This window comes from Falco punctatus, assembly GCF_963210335.1.
Source record: "Falco punctatus genome assembly, chromosome: 11".
Classification (NCBI taxonomy): Eukaryota; Metazoa; Chordata; class Aves; order Falconiformes; family Falconidae; genus Falco; species Falco punctatus.
The window spans coordinates 31,894,401-31,912,572 of NC_137591.1; the positions used below are offsets into that span (position 1 = coordinate 31,894,401).

Consider the following 18,172-nt stretch of genomic DNA (forward strand, 5'->3'; position numbering starts at 1 on the left):
TTTGTTGCCTGTCTTTTGTCATCGATATGCTTCTGTGTTTAGGAACCGTAGCACAGGCTGTGTACTCGACAGGAGATACCAGCCTTTACCCAAAATCTGTCTATAATCCGCTCTGGTGGCGAATCGTGTCACCCGTGAGGCTTCAGCGGTGCCGTTCCTTCTGCACTGGCTGAGTCGTGCCTGGTGTGAGATGGGCGCGCTGGGGTGCTAGAGCAGAGGGTGCAGAACTGGAGGAGTTTTGCCTGTCTGATGCTGTTCTCAGGTCTTCTAGCCAAAAGAGCAGATGGGAATGTCAGCTTTCACTTTCATCTCAAGTGTGGGTAGCACATACTGAAAAAGTTTGAGTTTCTGGTCTTTTTTTTTTTGTTGTTTATCCACTCAGGTTTTTGAACACTTGTAGTTGATGTTACTGCCAGTCATTCGTGCAGATATGACCCAGACTGAGGTGGTAAAAAAGCTGTGACTTCAGGTGGCTGCCTAGCGGTGCTGTAGAGGGAGCGTAGAGCTGAGAAGAGCGGTATCCCCCTATTCAGAAATGCTGGCTAGTAAACTTACTGGCTAGTAAACTTGGTAGGCTGAGTTCATGCTGGCTGTCACCTGGTCAAGGCTGTGATGTGTGAAGAACAGTGTAGAGAAGCTTGCCTTTATTCTGCCTGTAGTGTGCATGGATTTTTGAAAAAGAAATAAAATTCATCATGTGCTATTAGCTGTCCCTTTCTATAAAAACTCAAAAGCCCTTTGGGTACATAACCCCGAAAAGCTGTCTTGTTCAGACACACGTCCCAGCAGGGGTTTCAAGGGGGAGCCATTAAGCAAGCATAGTTTTTAAAAGCTTTGTTTACCCTATTATCTTCATGGATGTAAACAAAGTTAAGCCAGCAATGAGTTCTGTCCCTGGTTTATCTTTGGCCTCTTGTCATGGCTTTTATTACTCCACAATGAAAGAATGTGCTGTGTTCATAAAGAGAGTAGTGGTAAAGTTAAATCTGTCAAACTCTCTCTCTTTCCCCTTAGGGAACTCCTCGAGTTCGAATCCTATCCAGCGGACGATACCTGCAGATCAATAACGCTGACCTCAGCGATACAGCAAGCTATACATGTGTGGCAAGTAATATCGCAGGAAAAATGACCAGGGAGTTCATGCTGACAGTACATGGTAAAATCATGGATCCGGTCTTGTGCATTTTGATCTTTGTGGTATTTCTGCAGGAGTTGAAATGGCAAGAAAGAAACATTAGTAGTCTACTCCTAGCCAAGTGTTGGCCACGTCAATTGTGTCTAAACTGTAGGACCACGTGTATTACCGCACAGGTGCCACCATTGGAGTCCACAGTTGTCCCCTACACTAAAGGACCTGCTGGGGACTCACCATGGCTCACTCTCCATCTGTCTGTGCTTCCTGCTAGTGGAGGGTGCTGTGCGTGTGGCCATTACCCTGATAGGGAGTCAGGATACATCCAGAATGAACACCCAGGTCCAGGACTGAGAAATGCTTTTGGATAAATTCAGAGAAATTCTTAAAAGCATTTGACTGGCACCTTGGGTGACTGGTTTCACAGCCGGCTTGGCCAACAGTTTGGCAAGTTACTTGCAAGCTGTGGTGGCTTATCTGGACCTGTAAGCAGGAGACAGTAGGAGGACAGGGCTCGAAGGGCCCTATGCATCTCGATACTTGTCCTGCACTACCACAGCCTTGCCCTCAGTTTCCTTTTAAACCCAGATATTTTCTCACCTGTACGTTGATGAGATAACTGTTCTGTTCTCACACACTCAGGTGATGATAAGGAACTTTTTTCCTATTTCTGTTCTGTTCTGTTCATGACCCAGTCACATGTACCTGCATTACACTGTGCCTCCCCAGGACTGTCCTTACTGGTCCAATGACAATTCTTTTTTTCTCCTTAATTGATAATTAGGAAGCACGGATATAACCTTAGCCTTATTTTGCTGACTTAAATATGCTGAACTCTTTTACTGTTTTAGCTATATGATGACCTTTGCAGTAACTTGCAAAGATGATTGTTACACTGCATTTCATACAAACTTTCCTTCTCGTTCCCTACTGCATCGTGGCAATTACTGTGCACTACACACAACGGTAAGAAACTTGTTTCTGTCTTTGCAGTGATTCCCGTGTCTGTTACTGCATCTGTTTTCAAGTGTTTCATTTCAGTCATTGCGGAGTGAAGTTTTTTATTTGCTTTGTATTATCAGCAATTTTCCCTTTACAGTGGCACCTACAATCCGAAGTGGTCCTCAGGCTGTTGTCGTGCGTATAAATGCTTCTGCTGTTCTGGAGTGTGTTGCAGAAGGAGTGCCAACCCCGAGAATTACATGGAGGAAGGATGGAGCTATATTTACTGGAAACAACACGAGGTATTGTGCAGAAGCAGCATAAATATTCTTCATTGTTTTTTAAGAATGTATTAATTACAGAAAGATTAATTAAGACATCTGTGATTTGTAATTTAGTTTTGTTTTCACAGATCAGAACTAGCATATCTACTGTTATCTCGATCAGACCTAAATGTGGAAAATACAGTGATAGAAACAGTAACATAAAGAAGTTGTTCTACAGAAAAGTAGCATGCCAAAGGTTTCATGCTTTTGTTGTGAAGGACAAAAATCTCCTTTGACAACCAAATGTAGTAATAATTCTTCTGATATTAAAGATTTTGAACAGTAAACGTGAAAGATCCTTATCTTTTTTTTATGTATATGGAGTTTCAGGATTAGGCCAAGCAATTTCACGAAGACCAGAAGCTACCTGAGTGTACTTTGCAGTTTCTAATATATAAAACTTTCTGCAAATGTTTTAGTATCAACTTTTATTATAGTGAATGGTTTCCGTCTTCTGATTGTTTTAAGGGGAAGTAGTTTGGCATTTTCTAGAACTGAGCAAACGCTAAAGAATTCAGTTACATTTCAAAGAAAAAAAGAAAGCATTAATTAGTGTTTTTTAAACTTAAATAAGAAACCATAAAAAGGGCTTTTGGATATTTTCTGCAAATCTGGCATCATTTATGTGTAACCACTGTGTCAGCTAAATTTCATAATTTCTCTGAAAAATGGATGTCCTGGGAGAGAGTGAGCTCAGGATAAGTGCAATAAATGAGAAAACCATGTGCACAGATTAAGACACCATGTGTTTAGGCTGTTTGTTGTGTACCCTGAGTCATCTTTTCCTTCTGCTCTACCAGGATAGCCTACGGTTCTGTTGATTGAGGGGCAGAAAAAAAACACATGGCTTTGTTTCAGATACTCCATGTTAGAGGATGGATCTCTACACATCCACTCGGCACACGTGACTGACACGGGAAGATACGTGTGCATGGCAACCAGTACAGCTGGCACAGAACGCAAACGAATTGATCTGCAAGTTCTTGGTAGATGTTTTTGTTTTAGATAAATATATGCATTTTTATAAGTCTGAAGTCCAATTTTATAATTTTTCTGTTCTGCCAGATCCAGTTTTAAGTTTAGCCCCTTTTTAGCTGCTCTGGTTAAAAAAAAATAAAATAAAAGTAAAATTTATGGCCTTAGGAATACAACCCAAATATTCATGAAAAGAAAATATTTATTCCTTGTGCACTGGAACTAGAAAAGCTTGACACATGCCATGCTAAATGTTTGGTAACTTTAATACTGTCAAGTTACTCTTTATAAAAACCGAGTAAATGTGTTCACGCAGTTCAGCTCTATATAGGTGTGAGAGAGGGGTGTGGGCATACATATATATATAATTACTCTGAATAATTATGCTTTGTTTGTCTTTAGTTCCTCCAACTATTGCTCCTGGACATACAAATATTACAGTTACTGTAAATGTGCAGACCACCTTGCCTTGTGAGACCACCGGAATTCCCAGACCAGCAATTAGCTGGAAAAAGAACGGGCATCTGCTTAGTGTTGACCAGAACCAGAATACATACAGGTGAGAGAGATTTTCTTTTCACCGTGGGTTTAAAGTTTTCAGGGATGATTTTGGCACTTTAAAAATCTAGCCACGCTTAAATGTAATCTTGTATAGCCAGCACATTCAGTGGTCTGATTACCTGAGAAGAAAAGAAGTATTTCAATGGCTTTTACTTTCTTCTCTTTTCTTTGTTCAGACTTCTATCTTCAGGTTCCTTAGTAATCATTTCTCCCACTGTGGATGACACTGCTGTCTATGAGTGCTCTGTGTCAAATGATGCAGGAGAAGATCAAAGAGCAGTTGAGCTCACTGTTCAAGGTAGAGGGGATATTGCTATTACATGTGTATGGCACCCAGAATTGCTTTGGGGCCTTCCAATGTTGAGATGAGATTTTTATATCATTCTTTTATGATACTGATATCCATAAGTCTCTGGTATTCCCAAGAGAGATAAGTTATTTCCAAAAATTCATAAAAATGAAAACGGGCAAGTAACCTTTATGCTGATATTTGTTTTCAGTGCCCCCGTCCATAGCAGATGAAGCCACGGACCTTTTGGTAACGAAGCTGTCTCCAGTAGTGATTTCCTGCACTGCATCGGGGATTCCTGCCCCGTCAGTTCACTGGACCAAAAACGGCATAAAGTTGCTTCCCAGGGGAGATGGCTACAGAATTCTCTCCTCAGGTACTGTGCACGACTGGCGCTCAGCTGCAGAAAGTCAGAAAGCGAAAGGCTGTAGCTGTGCACATCCAGAAGTAATGAATTAATTAAATGCAAACAACCCCTCTCCAATTTCTTGGAATAAAAAGACACACCTCTTAAGACGGTGCTGCAGTAGAGTTTTCCTGTGAATGCAGCTGCTGCTGTGTGTTGTGACGCGCACTCTCTGCTGCAGGTGCTGTTGAGATCCCGGCTGCTCAGCTGGCGCACGGGGGGCAGTACACCTGCGTGGCCCGGAACGCGGCCGGCTCAGCCCACAGGCACGCCACTCTGCACGTTCAGGGTAAGATGGGAAGCTGAAGAGAAGGTGCATTCTCTCAGCACACGTTGCCCATTTAACACATACCTGTGCTGCGCAGTAACGGCGAGGCCAGGGTGGACCATCACGAGTAGCGTCTTGCTCAGCTGACTTCTTGTGGATGCGCTGATTATTCCCGAAGTCGTTACTCTGTGTGTTACAATTCCAGTACCTTGGATAGAGTCCCCCCACTCCATGCTGCTCTACTATTTTATTTTTTAGTAAGGTTTTTGTTTGCTTTTTGGTAAATTAAAAGGTATTTGTGATGGCAAATTGCATGAGGTAGGGCCATATTCTACACACACACTCATGCTGAACGTGTTGCTATAGTTAAAAGCGCTTCCACTGAGCTCTTCATATGGGTAGCAGAATAAAGCCATTGCTCATACGGCCTCAGACTCTTGGGTTTTGCAATTTTAGTATCTCCTGTATTTTGTGGCCTTGAAGGTTAAACCTGTTGCATTTTTCTTTTTATTTCATTCCGCAGAACCACCAGTTATCCATACTCAGCCAGGGGCACTGGATGTCATTATGAACAATCCCATCCTACTACCATGTGAAGCGACGGGTACACCTCGACCCGTAGTAACATGGCAAAAGGAGGGCATCAATGTAGTCACAACAGGTAACCTCCTAAAGCCTGTACCTCCAGCCTAAGTGCTCTAACTTAGAAACTTGTTTTCTCTTTTCTGAATGTTCAAACTTAGATATAAGGAACCCCTTAATTTAAGAACAAAAGTGTCATATTTTGCTTGAATTCGTTTTAGGCAACAGTTACATGGTTCTTCCAAGTGGCAGTTTACAGATTGCGAAATCGAGTGTTGAAGATGCCGGCACTTACACATGTGTTGCTCAAAATCCAGCTGGCACTGCTCTGGGGAAGATCAAACTGAAAGTTCAAGGTAAATAATCTTTTAAACTCTTGTAGTGATTTACAGACAAGGAATTTGTGCATGCTTTCTGTTAGTCAAACACAATTCTGAGCAATAGAAACGGACCTAATGCTTTCCTATTTGATGTGATGCTGAATAGAGCCCAGGAGGTTTATTCCCTTTAGTTGTCTGTCTACTTTAGCATCAAAATAATCTTTCAGGATTATTTTCACGAAGAACTGAAGCGTTCCATGTTTCATACAACATCAAATTCTTTTAAAAAATTTTCTGAATTCTTTTCAGTTCCTCCCGTTACCAAGCCACACCTCAAGGAATATGTTGTTCCTGTTGATCAGGCTGTCACACTGCAGTGTGAGGCTGAAGGCTACCCTGAGCCCGAGATCAGCTGGCATAAGGATGGACAGCAAATAACAGAGTCTATTAGAAGAAGAATCCTTAGCACTGGTGCTCTGCAGGTTATGTTTGTCCAGCCTGGTGACGCTGGCCGTTACACATGCATAGCAGCGAACCCTGCAGGGTCCAGCACTTCTAGCATGGAGCTCGCTGTGCACAGTAAGTGGGGCTGTACGGAAACAGGGTGCGTTGTCACAGCGTGTAACTGCAGAGAGTAAGGAGCTAGGATGTAAGGGAGGTGTTCGGGAAAATTAGCCTACCTAATGGTGAGTTTTATTGGGTTATAGTATCTATCAGCCACGTTGCTTGAATTCAGGAAGAACATCGCATTTCTGTAACTCGGTTTATATTTTGTTACAAGAATGTCACACGTTTCTCTGACATACTTAATGGTGGTCATTGATGGAGACAAGAAACAACAGAGAAGGTCCAGGCAATGGTTTCTTCAGTCCAGTATTGCACTATCCAAGCACTGCTGTAAAAGCACACATAGCCGTAAATCTTTTTAATAAACTTCTCACAGTTCCACCCAAGATTCGCAGAACGGATGCGCAGTACACAGTCACAGAAGACTCCCAGGCTGTGCTGTCCTGTGTGGCTGATGGGATTCCAACACCAACAATAAACTGGAAGAAGGACAATACGCTGTTAACAGAGATAGGAAAATACCGGGCTGTCCCAGGTGGAGACCTCATTTTGGACAACGTTGTTGTAAGTCCCCTAAATCCAAGCTATGACTTGACAGGTTTGGCAATAATAAGACCCCGCTTCTCTTCGTTTTCAGCCACTTCTGGATTAGTAACTGTTCTATTCTGTTTTCTTGTTCTTAATATTCCAAAGTCCTTATAAACATTTCATTTTCCACTGAAGAATAAAATCTGTGAAGAATTTGTAGTGATAAATTCTCAGGAAGGGCAAAAAGAAGTATAGGTCATCACTCAAATCTAGAGGAAGTGACAGCGTTCAGGTCAGCATTTCTGCTGAATGCCTGTTCCAAACCTTTTGAGAGGCTCTTGTCGTTACAGGTGGCAGTGTTGTGTGGGATATATCACAGCTGAAATTTCCCCAACGTGCTTTCTCTTTCAGCCTGCAGATGCCGGCAGTTATACCTGTATTGCCAACAACGCTGCTGGAGAAGACACACACACCGTCACGCTGATCGTTCATGTGCTTCCAGCTTTTACTGAACTGCCTGGAGATGTAGCTTTGACTAAGGGAGAACAGCTCAGATTAACGTGCAAAGCAACTGGGATACCTGTACCCAAAATAACATGGACCTTTAACAATAACATCATTCCAGGTGAGGGACACCGGGTCTTCCTGGCCATTCCACTCTACAGTTGTTTTTCCCCACGCAGCGTTGCAATTAGTTTAAGATAAGGAAGAAAAAAAAAAATCTAGAGGGAACAAACTTGTTGGGCAGTGGTTGTGTGAGGAATATCTTCAGTATTATGCAAGCATGTAATTAAATTGCCTCTGAGACAAAACTGTGAGGAACATAATTAGAAAATTGTTCCTCTTCTATAGGCAATAATGTAACACATTAAAAACACTCAGTATCAGATGGCATTTACTCAGCATCCAACAACTAATGCTGTTTCTTTTAAATATGAAGAAAACCTTAGCAGTTCATAGAATGCAGATGCACAAAGCTCCAAATTAAGGGACACCTTAAGCGAGCATACGCATGTGGGCAAACGTCATAGCAGTGACTTTTCTGTGCATTTCTGAAGCGCCTTGGAAAAAAAGTGGCACAGTGCTGCCGAGCTGCGTTGCTGAACAGCGCTGTAATTCAAACAGGCTTATGCCCCACCAGGCACTGAGATGATGCTGATTAAAATCACTGAAGTAACCCTTTACGGTGTGTTCTCCCTTCAGCACAATACGATGATGTAAATGGACACAGCGAACTCGTTGTCGAAAGGGTATCTAAAGATGACTCTGGTACCTATGTATGCACAGCAGAAAACACAGTTGGCTCAATCAAGGCTATTGGTTTTGTGTATGTCAAAGGTATGTAAAATAACAGTAGTTGTAGTTACTATTGCACAGTTCCACAGTGTCATCTGTTTTGATAGCAGAATCATAGAATGGTTTGGGTTGGAAGGGACCTTTAAGATCATCGAGCTCCAACCCCCCTGCCGTGGGCAAGGACACCTTCTACGAGACCAGGCTGCTCCAAGCCCCGTCCAACCTGGCCTTGAACGCTTCCAGGGCAGCCTGTTCCAGTGCCTCACCCCCCTCACAGTAAAGAATTTCTTCCTGATAGCTAATGTAAACCTACCGTCTCTCAGTTTAAAACCATTACCCCTCGTATTCAATGCCTTGTATATGACTGAATCAGAAAAATTGAAACAGGGTGAAGTTCACACTTCAGAAAGTCAGAGATGAATGATCCCTGCCAGCAATTTCATTAAGGGCATTTTATTTTGACTCTGCTATTTCTCTGCTATCACTTGTTTTTTTCAGAGCCTCCAGTCTTCAAAGGGGATTACCACTCTAGCCGAATCGAGCCCTTGGGTGGCAATGCTATGTTGAATTGTGAAGTCAGAGGAGATCCACCTCCAACCATCCAGTGGAGCAAAAAAGGAGTCGGCATTCAGATTAGCAACAGGATCCGACAGCTTAACAATGGTTCTCTTGCCATCTACAGCACCGTAGTGAGTCACTGGTCTGTTACAATGTGTTTCTGCATTGTACTTGGTTAATAAAGGTATTCCGGGTCACCTTGTTTTGGAAGAGCGAGGCTAGACATTTAATCCACTTTTGCTTTTTACCTTTAGGAAATGTTAATTCAGACTAGAATTAGACTCAAATTAGTGTGATAAAAACCCAGGGGGCTATCGTTCTCTTTGTCAGAAGGGCTGAAACTTGATCCTGACTGTTGGTGCGTGAAGTCCTGGTCGTGACCAATCAAATGGGACATTTGCTTTTGACCTTAAGGAAGCCTGGGTTCTGCAGATCGGGTCAGCTGAACAGCAATTGTGTTCTACCTGTGCAAATCCCTTGGCATCTAAATGCCTAATATGAATGGCAAGATCCTTCCCCCCCCCCCCATAAACTCATGTCTGCATTTTGAAACAGGGTTAAAAACAATAGATCCCTTGAATTTCAGTTAAAAAAAAATACTATATATACACACACACACATAATTTGATCCTCAGCATTGAGGAGCTGAAGGAATCGAAAAATGGAATATAAAAATAACTCACAATATCAGCTTAATGTTAATAAAGGCATACCCTAGAGACTGAGGTACTCTAGAATCTAACAGCGTGCCTCCTAAGATCTGTGGCGTGCCAGCAGAAAATGCCAGCTTGCAGGAATTGCAGTGTAAATGGAACCCCCCGTTACATGCATGTTGACTGTTTGCTTTTTGTCTTTAGAATGAAGATGCTGGTGACTACAAGTGTGTGGCTACCAACGATGCTGGGGTGGTGGAACGCAGTCTGACACTGACACTTCAGAGTAAGACTCAAAGTGATAAATGTCGTGCCGCTGGTTTGGAGCGATGGCCTACCTTTGGATAGGTGCATGCAGCTCCTGTTGAAGTTTTGGAGGGTGGGCGCTGCACTGTAGGTTAAGATTCATCTCATCTTTCACCAGTAATATTTAAGAGTCTAGTCTAAGGTAGTGATTGAGGTGGAAGAGGAGAAGCATGTGGAGGGTGATTCAGCTGCATCTTAGAAACCAGCTTAGAGCAGGGTGAATCCCCTTCTGAAAGGGCTGTTTCTGTTAGTTGACTAGCAAGGATGTCTGTGCAACTGAGTTAAACTAGACTCATACTTTTAAAATAAGAAAGTTAGGTGAGTTGAATCCCAGCTTTCACTGACAACATTTAATTTTTGGCAGAAATCGTATTTTAGAATTATTTTTTCACTAGCAATAGAATTTCTGAACATCCACTTTCTGTTGTTCCCTTGAGCAGTATGGATCTGTTACTTATGTCTTATTGCCTCTGGACATGATTAATAGCATCTTCCTGCAGGCTTTATGAAAAGCGACACATTTTAGCAATAAAGCAGACTGCTCATATTGTCAGGCCTCGATCCCAACTCAGATTGCAGCACATTAAAAACAGCCTGTCGTCATTTTAACTTGCATATATTTTTGACAGTGGAAGATCAACAATCATTTTTGTCACAATAAACTGACTGACTTAAGATTTATTTTTTTTTGCCTTTGTTCTGACCAGACCTTTAATATTCAACGCAATGAAAAAATGTAAACATGTGCTATTGCCTAAAGAAACCCTTCTGTTTCAGGTCCTCCAGTCATTACTGTTGAACCTGTAGAGACAGTTGTTGAAGCTGGTGCCACAGCAATGCTGAACTGCCAGGCAGAGGGAGAGCCGCCTCCAACCATCACGTGGTCCCGCCAAGGTCACCCAGTTGTGAGCAACGAGCGAGTGACTGCCCTGTCTAACGGCTCCTTGCGTATTGTTGCAGCACAGAAGGAGGATACGGCTGAATATAAGTGTGTAGCGAGGAATCTGATGGGATCTGTTCTTGTTAGAGTGCCACTGACTGTCCAGGGTAGGTGCACAAAATATAGGGTAGTGACTGTCAAACTGGTAGATTGCAGCATTAGTTGAGGGTAACTACCATCAAGATCTTATCTTATCCATATTATATAGATAAGGTATTTTATCTTCCATATACGCATTAGACATTTCTTAAAGCTACTTGACATCTCAGACTAGGTTTCTTTTTCATGGAATCTTGCTCCATTATACTCATCCAGCTGTGTGTGACAGAGGAGTGTGTAGGAGCAAAAGACATAAATAAGGATGAAAGCATCTTGAATTAGATCCCATCCTCAGAACACATATCATAACTTAATTGTAGCTCTAAAGAAAAGCATTTAGGAGCATAAGCAATAAATATTTCAGAGCAGCTGAAGTATTCTCTGAACTGGAGTAAGCTGTTTCTCCAGTAATTAAGAAGTGAGTTGGCTTTCCAAGGATGGCTTATGAAGTGCATTTTTCACTTTGCTAAGCTAAGGGAGTTCTAAGCACAAGCACGTACCGGCAGAGCATCGTTTTTCCTGTTGCAGTGCACGGTGGATTTTCTGATTGGCTTGACTGGCGAGCTTGCAGCGTCACCTGCGGCCAGGGTGTCCAGGAGAGAGTCCGTCAGTGCAACAACCCTCTTCCAGCTAACGGTGGGAGGAGGTGCGAGGGGCCTGACACAGACGTACGCAGCTGCCACAACAAACCATGTCCAGGTATTTCTGTAACGAATCGATACTTTTCATGTGCCTTAGCTTAAGTGCCCTAATGGTGAACTGTTAATCACCAGAGATCTTCATGACAGATTAATTATTCTGAGAAGCTGGAATTCATTTTGACTTCTGTGGAAAGAAAGAGAAAATGTCAATAAATACCGTGAAAATATTTTTAAATTAAAACTGCGGGGGTTTCTGTTTCTTAGTGGATGGCAACTGGTCAGAGTGGGGATTATGGGAAGAGTGTTCAAAGAGCTGCGGACGAGGCAACAGGACCAGAACCAGAATGTGCAGTAACCCACCAGCTCAGCACGGTGGGAAGCCCTGTGATGGCAGCGCTGTGGATTCAGTCATGTGTAATATTAGGCCTTGCCCAGGTAAGAGAAGAGTGGTTCAAAATTAATTGCACAAGGGGCTTCCCATACATGTTTCTTTTTCTCTCCAAACCTGAATTCTCTCAGTTTGTTTCCACTTATTACATTACAAAAGAATTAAGCTCCCATTTTTTTGTCTTAAAATTGCTTGTAGTTTGTTGAATGGCACCAGGTCTTAGAAACAGAAGTCACAAAAGTAAATGAAAGGAATATGCTAAGCAATTTCTCTCCCCACCCTCAATAAAAATGTTAATTTTAAATTTTGATGTTTTCCAATACATGTTCCCACAGAGTAAAACTTGCTACTCTAAACCTATTCAGCAAAGCTAATAAAAATCAGAGGAAAAAAACCCAAACCCAAACCACCAACCATTAAAAAGCCATGTAAAACATGATAGTTAATAATTTCAGGCATTATCTGTATATTTTCCTTTGGTTTAATTTTTGGCCACGTCTTTCTCCTAACTAACTGAATCTTCAGGTTTCCTTCCTGCCTTGGTAGTACTTCCCGTGTTTGACAGGTTGTAGTTTATTCATAACCCTTCACCACCAGTGTGTTTCCTTCTAATCCATTTTTATTACACTGATTTTTCCCTTTTTTCCTCGCTCTGCTACCACCACGATGCCAAATGTTCATCCACCAGCCTGAGATTCATTTCTCTGGATCTTGGCAACAAAGTCCGTTCTGGCTCTTGCTTCCCAGTAGCTGCTCAGGCTGTGCGCCAGCTTGTGGCTAGTGCACCCCTCGCCCCGCCGACCCCTTCCGCCTGGCACGGGGCACTCGGAGCCAGGGGCACTCGGAGCCAGGGGCCTTGGGAAAACACCAGATTTGATCAAGTGTTCAGGTCTGTGGTTCTGAGATTATAGTGAGGTGCAGTGATGTATTCAGAAAACAAAAAGGAAAGAATTCATCTCTTTTGCAAACTGTTGATCTGTTCCAGCTGATGCTTAAGGCAAAGATTTTTTTCACAGGCTTATCCAGGATATTTCATTTATTGATATTAAATGACGTAGCTTTTTTGCCTGAGACTGAGGAGCTGTAATTTCAGGTTAAAGCAGCTGTGTAGCCTGAACAGTTTTATAGCTGTGCTGCCTTTGCAGTTGATGGTGAGTGGAGTCCTTGGCTGCCGTGGGGTCCCTGCAGTGAGACCTGCGGGAAGGGCACCCAGAGCCGCCTGCGGCATTGCAGCAACCCTCCTCCTGCCCACGACGGGTCGTACTGTCCGGGGCCTGACGCGCAGGTGCAGGTCTGCAACAAGAGACGCTGCCCAGGTAAGATGTGTCGGGCACAGAGAGAACAAGGACAAACTTGTCACTTCCTTTCCAAATTCTACTGACCGTACGTTGAAAGCTTTCCAGTTCTACAAGTGTGGTCCTTGAAAAAATTCCATTCAAGCCTTTTCTTTTCACTGGTCCCCGTCGCTATCTTTAACATCCCTCTATAGACCTAACATACGGGTTTTCTTCTCCTGTGCTTGTCTTTCTTCCTTTACCCTGCCACCGTGCAAAAGCTGCGTTTTAAATCCTTGGCAGTTAAATTACAAGTTTCTTAAACATTTCTCGTTAAAATTTTCCTAGGTTCTGTTACTCATTTATCCTTTTCTTCTACATTTCAACGAGTCCTTTATGACTGGATAGGAAAACTCATATTTTTGAAATACAACCTCTGTATTTGGCTGAGTGCAGGGATAACAGAGGGATATTTCCTGAAGCGGAACGTGCAGCAGTTCAGACGAGAGCCTTCTGGCTTCATGCTCCATTTTGCACGTGCCAAACCCTATGTTGAGTCCCCACTGTAACTGCCAACTCACCTTGTAGTAGTTGAGCAGCTGAGGGCTTGATTTTGCACGTTTATCCAGCTCGATGTGCTGCTGCTGAGGATGCTGTTGCTTACAGCTGGTTTGGGACTCGTCGGCTTCTTCTCAGCCACCAGCTCCAGTGCTCCCCTGACAGTTTGTGTCACCACATCTTGGGAGATCAGAGATGCTAGCACTCAGCTGCTTAGACCTGGCTTGTGAGATAATTCAGTAATAACTCCTATCAACAGCTGAGCCAGTATATCGGAGAGTGGTTGGGGAGGGGCAGGGAGAAGGTGGTGATGGTTGCAACTTCAGGCAGTGCAGCTGCAGCCAGAGGACACGCAAGGGAGGACTGGGATTTTGGGATGGCACTTGTACCAGCCGCCCACCCAGTGGGGCAGTTTCAGGGACTGCTTTTTATTTGGTTTGACTTGCTTACAGATACCTAAAAACGTGAGTGTTGCTGAGCTGGATCCCCAAGTGGTCCATGCCAGTGATTCTGGTCAGGCTTACAGGTTATTTAAAAGATTTTTTTAAAACCTTTATTTTGAAAATATTTGTGCCAGGTTTCTGTCCTGGAAATCCCTATACAGAAATCCCTGTGTACCTGAGATGCTCTAGAAAGAGTAACATCCTACAGTCAGTTTTACCTTGATGTAGCGCTGATTTACTTCGTTACCTCTAATGTCAGAGGCTGTAACTGTACCTTGCTATGCCTTTCTCGCCAGTGGATGGGAAGTGGGCCACGTGGAGCAGCTGGAGTGCCTGCACTGTGTCCTGTGGAGGAGGCAGCAGGCAGAGAACGCGCCACTGCTCAGACCCAGCCCCACAGTTCGGGGGTCGCAAATGTGAAGGAAATGACATACAGATTGATTTTTGCAACAGTGATCCCTGTCCAAGTAAGTACCTTGGGCTGGGCTGCTTACCCACTGGCTGGTAATTCAGTAATAACTCCTATCAACAGCTGAGCCAGTATATCGGAGAGTGGTTGGGGAGGGGCAGGGAGAAGGTGGTGATGGTTGCAACTTCAGGCAGTGCAGCTGCAGCCAGAGGACACGCAAGGGAGGACTGGGATTTTGGGATGGCACTTGTACCAGGCGCACCCCAGTGGGGCGGTTTCAGGGACTGCTTTGTATTTGGTTTGACTTGCTTGTCAAACAAGTCTCTGCACTCCGCAAAACTCAGTGGGTCTGAACACAGGTAAGCGGTATTAGCTGCCTGGCAAGAGGGAAAGCCTGTCTTCATCGGTCAGCATGATGGGGACATTGTAAACATCGACGGTTAGGAGCACAAAGCAGTAGCAGCTGGTCCGTAAGATCTTGGCCAGGCTGCCGGAGGTCACACACCTCTGAAGTCACAACGGTGCAGTCAGTAAGTGCCGGGGAGTGAACCTCTGTGTGCCTCCCGTTAGCGTGGTGCCTCCCTTGGGTGGCAATGCGTGCTGCGTACCTTCCTGCGAACGGTGATGTTCTGGAGCTGGTTAATATCCTGCGAGAAATCACTGAATGCTGGACGGATAACTTTCTTAGATCTTTACTTGTCTGGTTCTTTTATTTTGGGAAAAGACATTTAAAAGTTACTCTCCAACAGGAGTATTTTCCTAGCTTGACTCTCTGGTTTTAAGTATCCGTTGTTAAGAGGAAGACAGATCAAATCTGACTTATTTTTACAGTTCATGGCAACTGGGGCCCATGGAGTAGTTGGGGAACTTGCAGTCGAACGTGCAACGGAGGCCAGATGAGGCGATACCGGACCTGTGACAATCCTCGCCCTGCCAGCGGGGGAAGGGCATGTGCAGGGCCTGACATGCAGGTCCAGAGATGCAGCGCTGAGCTGTGCCCCGGTGAGTGCTCAGGCCACCAGAGAAATGAAATTGCAGCTCTCCCTGGGAGACTTCAGGGTATATATAGCGTGTAAGATTTTCGTATTATGAAAGTAGCTGTAATTATTTACCATTTCATAGAATCTAATAATCCACTCTCATTTTTTTCTTTACGTGTCTGTCACCTTACAAGCATTTCTTCCTTCACATGTTACATTTTCCCCAAACGAGGTGGAATAATTCCAAACAGGAAACAGCATATGAAAAGCTCTCCTGCATCTAGTAATTCTACTTAGTTTTTACAGTAAATAGTCTGAGGCTCCCAGTGAACTCTCATAACGTATTCTGGGAGCAGGGAAAAATGCTTAGCTCAAATTCTTTAAATAAAATGACAGTCAAAGCAGTTGACTGATTTATTGACAATGCATAGCTAAAGGGCAGTCGGAGAACTTGCACATGCAGAATCAATACAAGCAATACAGAAGATAAACCACAATGCAGGAGACTAGCTAAACACCTACAGATTTCTAAACACCCTTCTATAGCTCATGCCAGAAAGGGATTATTATCAAATTATTATTAATTTTGGTATAATAAAAAAAAATATTAAATCCCTCCTCTGTATGCACCCCTTTACACAACCTCCTCCTGTGGGAGCCAGCATTATTGCGTACGTGTGCCGCATTCGGCACCTGACTGACCCCCGTGCTGGTGGCAAAGCCCTGGCGAGGCCGCAGCCCCCCCGGGATGCAGGACCCTGCTTCCTGCAGCCCCCACCGTCAGCCCCCATAGCTGGGTGCCAGCTGCTCGCGGCGTGGAGGGAGACGCCATCACGGCTCGATGGAGGTTACAGCACTAAGCCCACGCTGTTCCTTGTGTACCCTCCTCTTGCTTGGGTTTATCCGCCCCAGTCACTCATTTTCACGCTGCTGTTGTGATTCTTCCCAGTTTCCTCGTTACTGGCATTTTGGCTAATGGTTGTCTGAAGCAAAGTTTTGTTACTTTCCTCTTATCGTTGCTAGTTTTGGGCAAGCATCGTATCCGACCAAGCGTTCCCAGATAACTGTTCAACACGCACTCGTGTTCCTGTACTATCGCCTGTTGTTACCGAGGCCGTGCAGACTCCCACACGTGTGTAGTTCAAGCCAACTCTAACTGGCCTCTTGTAAGAGTTCAGATAGTGAGAAAATGTGCCTTGGTTTGCAAGATTTACGTTTGGTTTAGTTTCTTGGACTCTTCCATCAGTGTTATACCTATGCAATCTTGGCTGTTTTCTTTGGAGCAGTAAAAGCGCTCAAAGCTCTAGACGGACAGGTTGTCTCTTGTGACAGGCTGCCCAAAAGTGTGACAGCTGTTCTTTATAAACTGGTTTGTGATGGCTCCACATACATCCAACCATGTGTTTTACTTTTGAAATCGGTTTCTCTGGAGCCCTTCAGGGATACTTTCAGGGCATGGGCGCGGAGACTGGCAGGGTCGTGCAGCTCCCAGCCACGGAGCCACGCGTGGGTGGCCACCCACAGCCAGCTGAGCTGCTGCCTGCACACCCGGCCTCTGCTGCCACGGCGGGGCTCACAGGCTTGTGCAGGGCGCGCGTAGGTTGCGCTGAACAGAGCTTCCCTGGTCAGCCGTGACATGGTACCTCTTCAGCGTGACGTAGGGGCGAACTTTGCCAGGCTCTTGCTGAATCCCCAGTTGTTACAACGGAAACATCCCCTGGAGGAGCCGCCTTGTTTCCAGTACAGCAACAGACAGAATGTTACAGGTAGCATCTTTCTGAGCGGAGAAGTGTTCATGCCTGCCCATTAAGGTGTTTTTGTCATCCCCTGAGTTACTGTGTTTCTCTAACACATTGATTCCATCAAGAAGGAAAATGACACTATAGCATCACTGATGCAGCCTGAAACATTTTTTTTTTTAAAAAAAGTTTTCTTCATTCTTTATTTTGCAGTGGATGGAAACTGGGGGCAGTGGCAAACATGGAGCCGATGCTCTGCTTCTTGTGGAGGAGGAGAGCAGACTCGCATACGCCTGTGCAGCAACCCAGCCCCATTAAATCGTGGACGTCCTTGTCCTGGAGACTCCTCCCAAATATCCAGGTGTAATACCCAAGCATGTCCCGGTGAGTTCATTTACAGCCTGCATGCAATGCCGATATGGTGAAAGCCTGCAGCACTCCTGATTTGACTGTGTCTCAGCCAGTTGACTGAGTAATTTCATTTTTTTTGGCTTAAATATCCCCTGCAACTTCAGCTGGATAATTTTTTTGTTAAGCTGTTCTATAGCTCTGCAGTATGCTGTTAAACAACTGTTGCTTTTCAGACAGAGGTGAGTGCATAAGGTGATTCCTGTGTTACTGTGCGTGTACCTCAGACTACGCATATGCAGCATCCTGTTATTTGCAGGTTGTGAACTTTACTCTTGCAAATAATGTAGCAATATCTGCAGAAATGTCCTTGCTTCTTAAAATGCTGGACAATATTTTTGAATTTTCTGTCCCCCAAAATATCAGACATCAGAGTTTTCACATGGGCGTATTTTTTTTCCCTCTTTCCTTCCTTCCCTCCACCGAACAGGTGGGCCTTCACATGCCAAAGGCAGCATCATTGGAAATATTAATGACATTGAATTTGGAATTGCTTTCCTGAATGCCACAGTAACAGACAGCCCTGACTCTGAAACTAGAGTAATACAAGCAAAGATTACAAATGTCCCTTGGAGCCTCGGTAA

General features: G+C 44.2%; 1 protein-coding gene across 1 annotated transcript in view; it reads left to right on the plus strand.

The window, feature by feature from the left end:
* The window catches only part of HMCN1 (hemicentin 1), a 224,581-nt gene that overhangs the window by 187,913 nt on the left and 18,496 nt on the right, over nt 1-18,172 (plus strand). The window contains exons 72-94 of the mRNA XM_080406436.1: nt 1,015-1,156; nt 2,232-2,376; nt 3,259-3,386; nt 3,778-3,934; nt 4,113-4,234; nt 4,437-4,601; nt 4,813-4,920; nt 5,423-5,560; nt 5,703-5,837; nt 6,111-6,380; nt 6,745-6,932; nt 7,308-7,521; nt 8,100-8,234; nt 8,691-8,881; nt 9,608-9,689; nt 10,487-10,756; nt 11,277-11,447; nt 11,654-11,824; nt 12,923-13,093; nt 14,349-14,519; nt 15,293-15,463; nt 17,394-17,564; nt 18,019-18,168. Coding sequence (XP_080262562.1) covers nt 1,015-1,156; nt 2,232-2,376; nt 3,259-3,386; nt 3,778-3,934; nt 4,113-4,234; nt 4,437-4,601; nt 4,813-4,920; nt 5,423-5,560; nt 5,703-5,837; nt 6,111-6,380; nt 6,745-6,932; nt 7,308-7,521; nt 8,100-8,234; nt 8,691-8,881; nt 9,608-9,689; nt 10,487-10,756; nt 11,277-11,447; nt 11,654-11,824; nt 12,923-13,093; nt 14,349-14,519; nt 15,293-15,463; nt 17,394-17,564; nt 18,019-18,168 — 3,766 coding nt within the window. The remainder of the gene's footprint in view (nt 1-1,014; nt 1,157-2,231; nt 2,377-3,258; nt 3,387-3,777; nt 3,935-4,112; nt 4,235-4,436; nt 4,602-4,812; nt 4,921-5,422; nt 5,561-5,702; nt 5,838-6,110; nt 6,381-6,744; nt 6,933-7,307; nt 7,522-8,099; nt 8,235-8,690; nt 8,882-9,607; nt 9,690-10,486; nt 10,757-11,276; nt 11,448-11,653; nt 11,825-12,922; nt 13,094-14,348; nt 14,520-15,292; nt 15,464-17,393; nt 17,565-18,018; nt 18,169-18,172) is intronic.